Raw genomic sequence first — 15,428 nt, 5'->3', positions numbered from 1 at the left:
AAAATCAAAAAAAAACATTTCACAAAGATTTGAGATTAATCATAACCGACCTCTTATCAGGAATCACGAGTAAGCGTGTCATATTAGTCTGAGCGTCATGGAAGGTGGAAGTGGTGCTTACGGTGCAGGCAAAGCTGGAGCTCCTTTCGAGCCAGTTACTTTTATTAAAAAGCCAGAAGTTATTACTAGATTATTATCATTGGTGAGTGTACGCGCTTGTCGGTCACATAAAATTGGCAGGTTTTTTTACCAACTCCATAAACTATCTCCGAACGACATCTGAATTCTAGAATGTAGGAAGAGCTACTGTAGCCCGGCGTGAACGGAAATTGTTTGTCTATTGTAATAATATTCAAAACCAGATAAATTATGAATCTTTTTTGTTTTCGATTGGTACGAAGTCACACACAATTGTTTACAAATACCGCTTACCAAAGCTGTTAAAGCAAGTCGTGACAAGATTGTTTTCCCTAAGATATTGTCATAAAAACCAATGATTGTATATGGATTGATGGCACATTCAAAATATATCATATGGCTTAATGCTATCACATCAGGGAAACAGTCCCAACATCGACTTGTCTGAATTTAGACAAGTCCCAATCTCGACAGAGGTTGGTCTGAATCTAAACAAAGGTTGGTCTGAATATCGACAATTTATTCTGTACTGCATACCACCAATATCATGGTGATAGAAGAAATTTTACACCTACAATCTGAAAATAGCCTCCATTGATTATCTGATAAAGTATATAGGCCTAGGCTAAGGTAAATGAGTTTTAAATTGATAGCATGCCTTTGCATAATCATTATCATAATGGTGATACCAAAATTGTAAATGAACTGCTCAAGAGAGGAAATTGAAACAATCAAAGAACACAACAAAATAATAAGACTATAGACTGTAAAATTATAAACTTCCATAAATAAAATAATAATGTAAAAATATAATTATAATATTAATAAATTTATTTATTATTATAATAAGATTGGGACCAACCGCAGTCGAGATTGTACCAACCATTGTCGATATACAAACTCGTTGAGCTTAAAACCTGTCGTGGTTTGGACTAGAATCCTCACATCAAACTGTTACAAATCGTCATGAGCTTTGCATCCTTGTACTTCAAAGAAAGCAACATTCATATGGGCAGAATGCTCCAGGGAAAACACATGAGAATGCCTCGTTTAGTTTTAAGGGTTTTTAAAAATATATTTGAGACTGCATATGTACTATGGAGTTATAAAAATCGATCCTCGGGTCTCTCACCGACCTTAACAATAAGCTGTTGCAGTAAAGATTAGCAAAGACATAGACAGCTGTGGGTTTTCTCTTGTCAGCAGCTTGAATTATAACAATTGTGTGTTATGAGTTAATGATTTCATCATAGGCAGACAAGAGATGTAGTTTTGTTTTCGTGTGAGAAATTTTTTGCAGCCGTTTTGTCTTGAGCTTACTGTGTTCTGGAGACATTTTAAGGTTATAAACAATGATTCAATTCTCATCAAGAAATTAACAATTCATTTCCATATTCTTTATCATCATAAGTTGTGTAAAAATCGATTCAATTTAGCATTCACGTATAAACACCACTATTCTATTTTTTAGCTACCTTAACTATTTCTAACATTCTCTCCCAATTCTCACCAAAATCAATTTATGACAATGCATCAAAAAATAATGAACCACAGTTACTAACTTAACTACACGCAAAAAGTTTGCGCGAAAATTAATGCATTTGACAACCAGAAGGAATGTTTAATATTTTCTGTAGCTTAGTAAAACCGGCTGAAAAATAGAAATGCTATTGTTTATGCTGTTTGATCAAGCGCAGACACACGTTCTCTTACAAAAATATAAAAATAACAATGAAAAATCCTGAAAGTTTTTTTGACAACGATATGAAAAATATCGTTGTCAAAAACGCCACATCTAGTGTTGAAGAATTTCATTATAAACAAAACGTTTACCTCTCAGTTCACAATTTGTTTCATCCATTTCAAATTGGAAATAAAAAGTTTGGAATACTTGATTACTGTAAAACCTTGTAAAACTGAATGCTGCCTCTATTTGAATGCTACATAGGAGAACGGTTGAAAATTAAGCACTAACCTTTAATTAACTGCCACCTCCATTTGACCGCCCCTTAGACATTCTTTGTTTGTTACGAACCCATAATAGCAAGTGATCAGTAGGAAAGTGTCCACAAAATTGTACTAGTAATGACTCGGTTACATCAGTAACAATCAATTTTTTCGTTTTTTCTGCTTGTATCGGAGTCCATATTCCAACTCCAGATCTTGTCGGTTTTTCATTAAAATTTTTAAACCAACACTATTGAAACAATTAATAACTATGTCAGGCTAATTGTAGTTTCTTGTTTAACGCTGTCTTGATACATCGGTGTATGTGAAAAGCCGTTTAAATTTGCGATGGTATATGAACGACTAGTTTTAGGCTAAAAGTTGAGCTCAGCGCCAAGGCTGCTAAAAGTTTATCATTACATGTATTTATGGGAAACTAGTCGAATGCCCGGCGTTGCACGAGTGTTAAACGGCTTATTAACCCTTTTGTAGGCATAGCAACATTATTGTCATTTTGCGATGCTGACGCTGATGGGCAGTGCGAGTATTATGTCGCCACACGAATGTTTTTTATGAATTTCTGGTTAGTTTATTGCAATTTTTTGTTTAATTTTTTCACCAACAGTAAACTAAAATAGATTGGTCTTTGTTAATAACCAAAATTGAGCTGTTTTGAGAAAAAAATGATCAGTTTTGCAATACTGAACGATTTAAAAAATCCGAAATAAAAACATATTTGAATAAAATGGAGAATTTTGTTTGTAGCTTGTTTCTGCTTTCTGAATGTTTTCCCAGAGTGCAACAACTTTCTTTTACTGTCATGGCGTCCTCCAATGGCTATAGGCAAAGGCAAGGCTATAGAGAAACAAGAATAAACACATGGTGTCAAGACTGCAGCGTAGGCCTTTGCAAGGGCAAATGCTTCAAAAAGTACCATAGCTAGATAAACAGTTATATGAAGAATTTACTTGAAACGTGTTTATTTGTATTAACCTGTATTATAAAAACATAATACACGTATGCAATATCATAAACAAGAGTGTATCAATGATTTTTTCAAGAATCGATTTGTAAAAAATTAATTTGCTCAAAGGGTCTTAAATAGCCCAAAAACCTGCCTGCGAAAGGGTTAACAGTGGCAGGTAATGTTGATGCCTGCCACTTGTCATTAGTCTAGCGCATTGCCAATGGCTAATTTGAGTAAGCTAGTATCCCTATTACTAAACTTAGTAATAAGAGCTGTGAGAGCAAGCTTTAGTAATGTTGCATCGTAATGCAGAGTACTATGCGTATTTTAATTTAGTTAATGGCTCATATCGCCCAATGAATCCACCGCATCACGCGTAGCTCAATTGGTTAGTTGATTGCTCGGTGAATGGGAGGTTCCGAGATCAAACCTTCTGCGATACGGAATCTTAATTGCTAGATACTAATCAGTTAAAGCTAGAAAGGCTGAATGACAGACTTTGAGATTTATATATATAGATGCAATGCTCGTAACTCTTCTTCTACTGCACATGAAAAGCCAGTTTTTGTTGCAATCTGTATAAACATTTGATGAGTGTAATGAGCTTTTATGCAACAATGTTGAATGTAGTTATGAAATAAAAACATGCCTTCAAACTTAGAACGAAGAAAACAAGTTGAAAGCTCCGACAAACAGCAAAACAAGGCACAAACTATAATATCATTGCAGGTGGATAGCTATCAACTTGTATAGATATTTCTCGGTTTCCCAATCCACATTTATTTAGAGAGATCTACAACAAGTTGGAGTTAAGTTAGCAGATTTTTAGTATCTAAAAGGGTTAATGTCGCCACACCCAAAGGAGAGTGCAAAATAAAGGTGACATTGACATTGCTCGCAGTAGGGTTAAATTTATTTTCTCAAAATTCTGACGAGCTTTTTGAATAATACAACGCCAGCTTGTATTTGAACGCCACCCCCGTTTGACTGCCACTACCGAGGAAAGGTTGGAAAATAGTTTGTCATGACTTTTAATTTAGGGATTTTACTATAATTAGTTCATTTTTTGGCAAATGATAATCCAATATCCTAAATTTATTGTTGTACAGTTTTGGTTGGATCTCTCAACTCCGTGATTGTGATGCTTTGTATACTGAAGCGAGGGATTAGCAAGGCTTTCCATCCGCAGCGAAAGGATTAAGGCGGGATTAATTTATGATTAAATTAATCATAAATTATAAAAACAATAAATATAAACATGACAATAAAAGCATAAAATTAAATATACCTTTTTGGATACTTAGCACGTACATGTCTTAACTACATTTAACTTTGCCGCAATATAAACGACGTAAATTAGCTTGTCAGTGCGAAGGTAAACCATAGAGCTATACTATATTAGTGAGTAGTACACAATATCTACCAATATAATTTATGCAGCAGTATCGAGGTCTTGTAGAAACGTGCGTTGGTGGCATCATTGGACTGCACTGCCATTTTCGTTGCAACACATCAAATAACAGATTGATTCGCTTAGGATATCCCATCAGTGATGGATTTCCCGTCGATGCAGTAATAATCATAGAGGTGGTAATGATAAAGACAAGCATTGGCTCATGTAGACTCATGTCATGTTGCTTATTGAAAATAGAGAATCGACTCAATTCATCTACGGTAAGAGTAAAATGCTGATTCAATTCTTATGGGTAGGATGCGCCGACTCATTTCAATTCTACAGTAAGTAAAATATACCAAAGAATGGATTCAATTCATTTAGAAGCTGAGTCGTTAGGCTTATTCGAGCAATCACCGTATATACCCGCGTATAGGACGCATTCTTTTCTTCAGAAGTTGGCCTAAAAACCCAGGTGTGTCTTATCCATGGATACTTTTATTATGCATTTATCATATCAAAAATTTATCCTAAAATTTTAAACTTACAATATTTATTCTCATCATCATTGTCCTCATTCAACAACGCAGCCCACTCCTGTTGTGTTATACAATCATCATGATAATCTAGCTCTTCCCTTTCGTTGTCATCATCGCTGTCTGGGTCGTCCATCCTGAGAATATCGTCTTCCGTGCTGTCTAACATGTTGCTGATAGAGCATTTCTTGAATCCTTCAACATGGTCTTGATTGGCAATTCTTTCCAGGCGTCTACTATCCGTAGGCAGATGGTAGACATGTCGACTTTCTTCATATTGCCGCCCTTTGTGAAAGTATGCTCACCATTAAGCATCCATTCGGCCCATTTCTGTTTTAATGCTGCTTTGAATGGCATATTAACAATGACATCCATCGGTTGCAGAATACTGGTCACGCCGCAGGGATGACGACGAGGTCTGTATTGTGCCACTTCAATTTTGATTTAACATCGTTGGTTGTATGGCATCGGAAAGCGTCTAACACCTGCACCGATTGCTGTTTTTCAGACCATTTTGGCGTTTATCCATACTGTTTTCAGCCAGTCATCCATTAAGCTGCCATTAAACCATCCTTGTTTTTGCATCTGGACTATCACACCACTCGGGAACTTGTCTTTGGGCATGGTTTTCCTCTTGAAGACGACGTACGGTGGTAACTTCGTGCCATCAGCCATACACTCAAGCATTGTGGTGAACTGGTTCTTTTCATTTCCAGTCAATCACATAATGACATACCTTGCACCTTTAATGCTTACTCTCGGATGGCAGGTCAAATGTCAGCGGAGTTTGTTCGGCGTTTCTGATCTGGCTCATTTTATGGTCGTATTTCTGACGCGTATTGATGATGTAACTTTAAAATTTCGTTAATAACTCCTCCTGATTGCTGGGTAGTCGCTGACTAATGGTAGTTCTTCATCTTATTCAAGAGCTATTTCTTCTAAAAATTCTCCTGCACTGGTTCATCGGTGCCTTGAATTCTGCGATGCTCTTCCATTTTGCCAATCGTAGAGTCTGTAAACGAATGGTAGTGTTGTTGACTCCCAGGCAGTGTCGACGAGTATCTTGAATCCATTTAATGAGCGCCTTTCCCAAGTTAAGGTGGTGATTCTTCGAGTCTCTGTTTGCCCTCTTCACCTTTCGCATTTCTTTGATGGTACTTTCGGCTTTTCTCCATTTTCTAATCACACATTCCGTTGGACCAAATGGCTGCTCAGCTGCCCGACTGTCATGGTATTTCACGTACTTGATCACTTTCATTTTAAACTTTGAAGTATAGCTCTGTCGTGTTGTTTTTGCCACGTTGAAGGGAAATAATGAACTGCTTATCTTTGAAACTACCGGTAATAGAGTATGTACACTGCCGATGAGTACATGAAAGTGTAATATCAACCAATCATTGAGTAGTATTGGAGCAGAAACTTTTCCTTAAAAAATTTCATCCAATCATACATGATTGTCAAGTGATTTCACGAAAATTTATATGAAACATCGCCGTTTCTCTAAAAATTAATGGAAATTTAGGATTGAAATTAAGACACGCCTTATACACAGTTGCATAGTTTTTCCACCATTTTTGGGGTCAAATATCCACTGCGTCCTATACATGGTAGCGTCCTATACCCGGGTATTTACGGTATGTTAACTCAGGTGCCCATCTCCGCTGAGTTCCAAATTAAATGCAAACATCAGTTGTGCCGTCTTTTTGTTTAATGTTCTTCATTTAGAGAACTGCCCGGTTTTAAACTTGCTCAAAGAGGATGTGGTAAATAATTTGCCAGCAGAATCACATAAATAGTCTGCGTATTCGATATCATATTGCAAAGGCTTGTATAAGCTAGGGGGTGCTCTGCAAAGCGAGCTTTAATGGGTATCTCCGACTTTGCATATTTAATGACTAGAAGCACCCGGTTCATACTGCCGATTTGTGTTGCGATTTAGCTTTAAAATTGCAGATTTGACTGCCTAAGTTTGCTCAAATAACTAGTCTGTCCAACATAGTGTCTAGAACCCCTTCCATATTTATATTTCTACAAAAAATTATATAGCGCTTAACTAGCTCATAGTTTTGTTTGCTTACATTATTATATTATAAGTGCTAGCCTAAAACAGGGTTGGACATAATTAATGTATTTTGTCATAAACATAAATAATAATGCTATCGAGTACCAAAATTCAACTATAGTTGCTCATTAAGAGATAATCAACATTCATCAATGCTCCTGATAGCACAGAGAAGATTATGGAAAGATTAGTTTTTGATGTATCATGTAGGGGCCTATCAATGAGCTTTTACACATAGGAAAGTTAAGCCGGCCTAAGCTTCCAATTTCATTTTGTAGCATGTAGCCCACCATTAATTGTTTGCTTTGTGTTGCACAGAGGCATTGCTGTGGAAAGGTTTGACAACAAAATTTGCACAACTTTTAGAAAAGCAAGCATCTGTAGCCATTGACATTGCTCAGTAGCAATACCAATTATCAAGTATAAAAATCAATGAGTTAGGTTCTAGGAATGAACCTATAACATATCCTGAAACTTTAGACTAATGTGTGACAAATTAATTAACAAGTTCATTAATATATATCTATATTAATGAAACCTATAGATGTTCACCTGTGAACGTTCTGTTTAGGCAATAGTCTTTTAGGGAATATTTTATTTATTATGTGATTGTCATCAGCATTCATTTTTGCTGTTGGTTAGTGTCATAAATTTGCTTGCTGACAATGAATCGATGATAAAATACCTGCATTGATAAGTGGAGTTTTTAGCTTTTACACTGGCAAATGTTACAGTTCTTGGATAGGCGCGTCGAATGACCCCTAAAATATTTGTAGGGATTTTGTGCTAATTACTGTAGATACTTGCATTCTTAAGCTAGTTAATTCTTATTTTACATCATCCTTAGGAAGAAATGTCCTTTACAATTTATATACTATACTCACTGATGTGTTTTTTTTGTTTTGTAGTTATTTGCAATCATCATATTCGGATGCATATCTGCCAAGGGTTATGCCCCAATAGCTGATCATAGATGTTTTTACAATGGTGATAATAATGCCTGTGGGTACGGAATAGGTATCGGTGTGTTGGGCTTTCTTATCTGCATCACATTCCTAGTCTTAGACGCATTATTCAGTCAGATCAGCAATGTGAAGGTCAGGAAGTATGTGGTGATGGCTGACATTGCTGTCTCAGGTTAGTAGTTTTATGGCATAAATGAAATGAGTATTTTAGTAGAATATTTGTTTTATATCTGATAAAGGTATTTGATGGATTTGAGTATTCCGTTTATTTCATTTACAGTTGGGTAGTAGAATGTGATTTTGTTATGATTTGCTACTGCTCATCCCATGCCTTAACTCGATGAATCATTGTTTTCTATATAAACAATAAATACATTTCTTAATTTGTTACATGGTTTACATGCGCTAGCATAGTCATGACCTATAAAACAATGCCATTTGTGTTAAACTCATTCACCACAGAAAAACTTTCAAATGGCTTGCCTATATTGTTCATTCTGACAGTAAACCATTATAACAGCTCGCCTTAGTACCTATACAAAAATATTTATCATGGATCATTGAATTAGCAGATTACCCAATGATTAAGATCCACAAAAAGTTTAAGACATTGTGTTATCATTTCTTCAAAGAAAAAGGAACAATTTTTTTGTCAGATTTCACAGCATAAAATAATTTTAAAAAGAAATTAAAATAAGATTTGAGGATATATGTAGTTTGCTCATAGAATTTACTCATGCTTTTTAGGCCTGATGATTTCTATCAACATGTTTATTTCATCATGCTAATTCCTGTCAAATATAGTAAGGAAGTACTACCATATTTTCCAATTCACTCTGCAACATCACATAGTTATCGCATGAGATCGAACAATATCTAGCATATTAATGAGATATAGAATTCTTCCATTGATTTATGTGCTTTTACTCATTTAAAACAATTTGCTCGTATCCAACACAACTGTTTGTCACCATAAAAAGACAGAAAATAACAAACCGTGCTGTCGGCTTAAGGCTCCGCAAATGACCACCAACCGCGTAGTGATGAAAGTTATTTTTTGTTAATTTTGTACGCGCTGAATGAGTTTCTATCCGTATTCGCATAGTTTATTGGCTGGATGCACTAAAATCTGTTAAGGCTGTCATCAAACTTTCTGTTAGCTAGTCCAAAGGAGTTGTGTTTGTTGTTGATTATTTTTTTTACATTTTTTTTTCAATTCAACAAGGAAATGAACAGCAACATTCCAGTGCTAGCAAATGGCAACTGCCATGATTATTAACTTTTGTAAATTTTAATCTTGAAACATCCTGGCAGTCAGATCATCTCAAACATCAAAAACACTCGCAATGGTAGCGAAATACTGATACTTTCTGATGAAATCTACTCAAATTTTATGTAAGTTCGTCCTTACGGATTATGGTTGAGTTAGTTGTCTTCTAAAATAGAAACTTGATCTTTGTCTTCATGAGCGATCAGCTTTTTATTATATGCATATGTAACGTATATGTTCAACAGGGCTCTGGTGTTTTCTATGGTTCGTCGGCTTCATCTATCTCACATCTCAATGGTCAAAGACGCCACAATCTCAAGTTTTATCTGGCAGAGACAATCTACAGGCTGCTTTGGCATTTATGTTCTTTTCAATCCCAACCTGGGTAAGTTTTCTCTGTCAATTACTTTAGGCGTCTTAAGTTCAGCTTGCTTGTTGCTATATCATTTACTCTCGAAAAATCTATACCAAATGGCTAAAACTCGTTATAGCCTATTACGACTGGCTATTCATTGTCAAGCTGTTCTATTATGGTGGCATCGTATACCATGCCGGCTGACGCATAAGATATTGATCAGTTGAAGATGGATGCTTGCGCCTAGATTATAAAGCTTCTCTACCATTGCTACCATTCAGCCCAATACATGCTTCTCATGGCCCGCATTATACTCACACTCATAAACCCCAAATGGTCTCTCTCCCGCTATTGTTGCCATAACTGACACGTGTGAATTTGGTCTAAGCGCAATGCGGTCTGACGATGGTCTGACTACCAGTATGCTAGTCTCGATTTGTCCCTTCTAAATGGCTAACTAAGATTATACAAAGACGTAGATCATATGTGACTGACTACGAATACACAGATATATCGATCATATGTGACTGACTACGAATACACAGATATATAGATCATATGTGACTGACTACGGATACACAGATATATAGATCATATGTGACTGATTACGACTATACAGATATATAGATCATATGTGACTGACTACGACTATACAGATATATAAATGTAGATTATACGTGACTGACTACGAGTATACAGATAAATATAGATCATATGTGACTGATTACCAGTATACAGATATATAGATCATATGTGACTGATTACCAGTATACAGATATATAGATCATACGTGACTGACTACGAGTACACAGATATATAGATCATACGTGACTGACTACGAGTACACAGATATATAGATCATATGTGCCTGACTACGAGTATACAGATAAATATAGATCATATGTGACTGATTACCAGTATACAGATATATAGATCATACGTGACTGACTATGAGTATACAGATATATATATATAGATCATATATATATATATAGATCATATGTGACTGACTACGAGTATACAGATATGTACAGTAGATCATGTGATAAAAACTTATGTATTTAAATTTGGTAAATTACTTACTGACAACCTTGGTCACAAAGTTAAGACTCAGCTCTTCGTTTTAATTTAAGTGTTTTTGGTAAGTAGCGTGCGTGCAAGCTGAGATGTAGGCAGAAAACTGAAGCCTGTTCTAAGTCTGCAAACTCCGATGTTGGTGAACTTTGTTATTGTTTTAGCACATCTTAGAAAATGATATATAGTTCAATAGTTAATTAAGTCATTTAATGTCAAATATGTGGATTAGGTAAGGAGCGCTGAGCTGAAGAAAAATGTTTGTTTATGAATTTTTATCACAAAAATAAAAGTTTAGTGATCAAGTGAAATAATATATAGCATATTTTAGTGAAAGTAATATGTAGTAAATAGTCTATTATGATGACACCCTTCAATGTACTAACAGAGAGATGGCTGACTATTCACATGTCCATATGTTAGAAATGTTTGCTGTACACCTTGTACAAGTGAATCTTTTCAATTATTAAATTTTCATGTTCATCGTAATTTATTATTTGTTTTTAAATAATATTATCTTATAAGTGTGTAACACTGTAATGTTTTACATTACATGTAATTACAAATTGATTTTAAGTTGTTTTGCCATAGTGCTATTATATCTTGGTATTCACTTTTGAAAATAAATTTTTTGATTTAAATACTGCTCAATAGGATAGTGTGACATTATGTTTATACAATAGCAAGATAGTCATATTTAGGATCGATTTGAAGCTGAGATCCACACCTTGTGAATGATATATGAGCTTATGATATATAAAATGTATAGCTGATATATATATGTATATATGGATGTATTTATATGTATATATATATATACATGTATATGGGTGTGCGGGTTAATGTCTGTACATACTACATATACATACATTAATATGAAGAATGTTTATCTGTAACTGTAGGTCAACTTGCTACAAATTTGTTTCCAATAAATATAGGTCTGCCTTCATTGGGTAGTAATACGAAAATCTCATGTTATCACCTGATTAGAGCAGATCTATATCTATTGGAAACAAACTTGTAGCAATTAACCAAAGAGAAATACTTTTTTATACATTTTTTATAATACTTCACTCTACAGCGTATTGAGTGCTCTTTCTTATTTTTTTATGAAGGGTTTCTAATATTTTCCTAGTTCATAAACACGCTTAGCGTACGCGTATTATAATAGCCCTGTACAACACTTCTTCGCATATTAATAAGCAGGCATCTATACAGGTAAAATTTTATTTTTTTACATCTTTAGCCAAGTTATGTTACAATATTAATTTATCGGATATACATAACATTATCATGGGAATTTTGTTAACCTCAAAAAGTAAAAAAGTTAATGTATCGAGTTGCCAAAATTAGTTTCATATTTGCCTCCCCTGATCTGTTTTTTTTAAACGAGGTATTCATTTGTTGCCAACTGTCATTTTACCGACACCCATAAAATACTTTATGTAAGCCTATATGGTCAGAAATGGGCAGTTTTCATGTCTCGCGCAGCTAGAAATACAGATCACGCATGCGCTGTTTTGTAATATTCAAATAAGTTTGTAATGAACATTCAGCAAGATTAAGTTATGCTGTCTTGTGAATTATCGCAATAGCGATATTATATTGCTCATATTGATAGGCTTAAATTCTTTGATCAGGTATTCTTAAGAATTAAGTACAGTCACATTGCACTGGTGATAATATGTAGTAATATGTCTTTTTGTGATGAATAATAGTTAGAATCTTAATCAGAGTTCCACAAATTTCTATTAATAAAAAGGAAAATTCTTTTTTAGTCATCTCAGTAGGTAGTCAGCTACATGATTGTAATGACAACAATTTGCATTTATGCATCCATCACTGTCCTTTATCTGCACTTCTGTGTGTGTGTGTGTCTGCGTGCACGCAAAGGTGTTACATGAATTATGGTGTACATTACTGCGCATGGAAATTAATCTTGATTGAAGCAAAGCTGTTTGTGCTGCAGTGATAGAAATAGTTGATATTGTTTTAGGGCATATCGACAGGCTTAGCAGTAAGGAAGTATCGTCAGGGTGTCACTGAAGATTTTGGGGCTGCCGATTCTTACAATAACCCAGATAATATAGCTCAAAGTTCTAATCCATACGCATCATTTGGTGGTGAAGTAGGCCAGTCTTCATACCAACAGTCCCCATTTACAGGCACACCTGACCCACCACCTGCCACTGATCGTCCGGCCTACTAGACTGTATTAGGACACAAACTTGTGTACGATTGTGTGTTGGCTCTTCAGTTGCAATATTAATAATGTTGTCACTTTCCAGTGTTGTATCTCTATCTAACGTTCTGTGCTCATGTTATCACATACTGGTATTTACGACTGTGGAGGTTAATCATATATGGTATATATAATCAATTGTAGTAGCATTACTAACACACCAGGAGCTTAAGAAACTAGACAGATCTGCCAATATATATTCCTGTTCATTTTTAGCATGATATTATTTAAAATATATACTGTATCACGATTCCATACATATGGATAAATCATATTTCTGAGAGGCTTGAAAAAGAAACCAGGGTCATTTGGATCTATCACAATGTTTTACCTGGAATGAAAAACAAAACCAAAAGTTTGTGATTGCATCATATGGTTATGCAATGAGATCAAATTACAAAATAGTGAAGCACCTGCAGGAATGAAAAAAAAATAATTTGATGTTTTGTACAAATAGGAAACATGTGGATATTGCTGTAATGGTGAAGACCTACCAACTGAGTACATGACCGCAAAAGGTCATGATTGTCCGTATCCTGTTTCTAATGGACGGACAGTCTTATACAGTTTTATGATGTAATGTCCGTCATAGAATGCACTGCTTGCTACTTAGATTCTCCTTGAGTATTGTGTCAACCAAAACATCAAACACTACTTTAATATTGCTTGTATTTGTGGCTGTTGTGAAGTGAGGATATATTACTTTTGAGGGTTGTCGATTCTGTGCCATAAATAGTGACTGAATGTACATAGCAGCACTTTCAACATCTCTATCGGCACCTAGAAACAACCAGAAATATATATCGATGGCTTGTACAGGTAGAGGGAAGGCCAAGTTGATGTGTCTTAGCCAGTAGCTTAGAGTTGCAGAAAAGCATATTGCTGAATAATTGCTACAAATAGCTAAAAAGTCATTTGGAAAAATTGGATGATAATGCATTTACAAACAGCATGTTAATGGCTCATAGGCTAGTTATTCTTGGCAGATTGCTACATAATCAAATACTGCCAACCGAGTCAATGTGTATAGCAAGCATTGAACGCGCTAAAATATGCTTTGTTATGGCTTGAAATTCTGAAATAGGTTTCTATACAGTGCATCTTTAGTATGTTGAGCACTAGTCAGTGTCCGAGTTAGGTAGCGGAAAGAAAAGGTAGCGTTTGAGTCGGGTTATATGTAACAATCTTCATTAGTTGAAGCTACTGGTTATCCTCTTGATGGTGAATAAACCAATTAGTTGAATTACGGCCATGAGCTACACACGAGTCTATAGGGAAATAGCAAAAGTTATAGAATTTGCTAGTCGAAAACATCAATTGTCGAAATAAATATTTTTAGTTTACAATGATAGATTCATTTTGGTGGCTGAAAACAAAATCAAGTGTATGTGCCGCAGCGCTAAACTACCAGAAAGTTCGCTATCTGCTTGTCCAACAAACATTTTGGGAGAATAATTGTGTAAACACATTTCTGTTTAACAGAAAAGTGTTATCTGTTTAAACTAGATATGATGATTCGATTAGTTAAAAAACTAGCGCTACACAAATTAAATTGGTAGCGACAAATGAAAAGAAACCTACACAATAAAGCATGATTCAGTCCACCAGAGTCATTAGGACTACCACCACAAAATGATCATGAAAGTACAAAGTGATTGCCATTGAGGTGATAGGAACATTGAAGCAAGTAGATTCAGTGTTACACCTTGCCTATAATAGCATCATGTGCAAACACATTTAATGCAGCTGTGGTACTAAATACCTTCATTTGATCTGAATGATTGGCATCACATCAATTTATATCAGCTGGTTGCAATTGTCAGTTATTGTTTACTAGAATCTACTGAATGTGGTTAAGGATTGTACAATGGTATAATAGCAGTTTCATCAGAAATTATTATCATGAAGGTTGTGCAAGATAGGGCGCGCTCAATAAGACAAATGCACTATAAAAATTGACTCACCAGCAAAGTCCTTGTAATAATATCGCAGATGTCGTCCAGACTGAAGAATTTTTTCCTGGAAGAGGTCAACTTTATTCAGGAAGAGAATCTATCAGCAAAAATTGAAGCGGATGAGCAAAGACATAGACAATCAACATACACTAGCTTAATGCCATAAATGTGTCGATCCACAGAGCTCGTGTGCATACATTAAAAGCAAAAAGAAAGAAACCAAATAATATCAGCGTCGTAATTTACTGACCAATGCTGAAATCCTAGCAAGCTCAACTCACCATTGAAGTCAGAAGAAAGAAACGGTTGTTACAGATAGAACTGAATAGTCGTAAGCTCTCATCAAGACGTTTCTGCAACACAAGTACAAACTTTTGACAGTTAACACCACCGAGGGAGTTGTCAACTCGAATAAGAGCAAGATGGTACATCAGAAGACAACTCCAGAAACAGTTATTACAGTAAAATTATGTTCTTCATGAATTTCTGTGAATAAATTGCATGACAAACTCTTATATGAAGCT

The 15,428-nt window shown here is 35.2% G+C and overlaps 2 protein-coding genes across 3 annotated transcripts in view; one reads left to right on the top strand and one right to left on the bottom strand.

Moving 5' to 3' along the window:
• Positions 1-64: 64 nt before the first annotated feature.
• LOC137392004 (synaptogyrin-2-like) lies at positions 65-13,208 on the top strand. Its single transcript, XM_068078588.1, has 4 exons — positions 65-202; positions 7,952-8,180; positions 9,524-9,663; positions 12,704-13,208. Exons 1-4 carry the CDS (start codon positions 98-100, stop codon positions 12,914-12,916), a joined length of 687 nt encoding a protein of 228 aa, XP_067934689.1. The 5' UTR covers positions 65-97; the 3' UTR covers positions 12,917-13,208.
• LOC137392003 (guanine nucleotide-binding protein G(o) subunit alpha-like) overlaps positions 13,127-15,428 on the bottom strand; it is a 16,127-nt gene continuing 13,825 nt past the window's right edge. The window contains exons 8-10 of one of the 2 annotated variants that reach the window (XM_068078586.1): positions 15,186-15,257; positions 14,914-15,001; positions 13,127-13,729 (exon numbers count right to left, since the gene is read on the bottom strand). In XM_068078586.1, coding sequence (XP_067934687.1) covers positions 13,536-13,729; positions 14,914-15,001; positions 15,186-15,257 — 354 coding nt within the window. In that variant the 3' untranslated portion in view covers positions 13,127-13,535. The remainder of the gene's footprint in view (positions 13,730-14,913; positions 15,002-15,185; positions 15,258-15,428) is intronic. The other variant, XM_068078587.1, reaches the window with a different exon arrangement.

Source organism: Watersipora subatra, chromosome 3 (genome assembly GCF_963576615.1).
Source record: "Watersipora subatra chromosome 3, tzWatSuba1.1, whole genome shotgun sequence".
In the NCBI taxonomy this organism is placed as follows: Eukaryota; Metazoa; Bryozoa; class Gymnolaemata; order Cheilostomatida; family Watersiporidae; genus Watersipora; species Watersipora subatra.
The sequence above is the reverse complement of the archived record's forward strand: the minus strand, read 5'-3'. Positions and strand labels throughout refer to the sequence as shown.

What these genes read in the sequence shown, in the direction of transcription:
- LOC137392004 (XM_068078588.1), top strand. Translation starts at nt 98, where the DNA reads ATGGAAGGTGGAAGTGGTGCTTACGGTGCAGGCAAAGCTGGAGCTCCT. An exon ending in GGCTGACATTGCTGTCTCAG is followed by an intron (nt 8,181 to 9,523) that starts GTTAGTAGTTTT and finishes TATGTTCAACAG; the next exon opens with GGCTCTGGTGTTTTCTATGG. An exon ending in TCTTTTCAATCCCAACCTGG is followed by an intron (nt 9,664 to 12,703) that starts GTAAGTTTTCTC and finishes ATATTGTTTTAG; the next exon opens with GGCATATCGACAGGCTTAGC.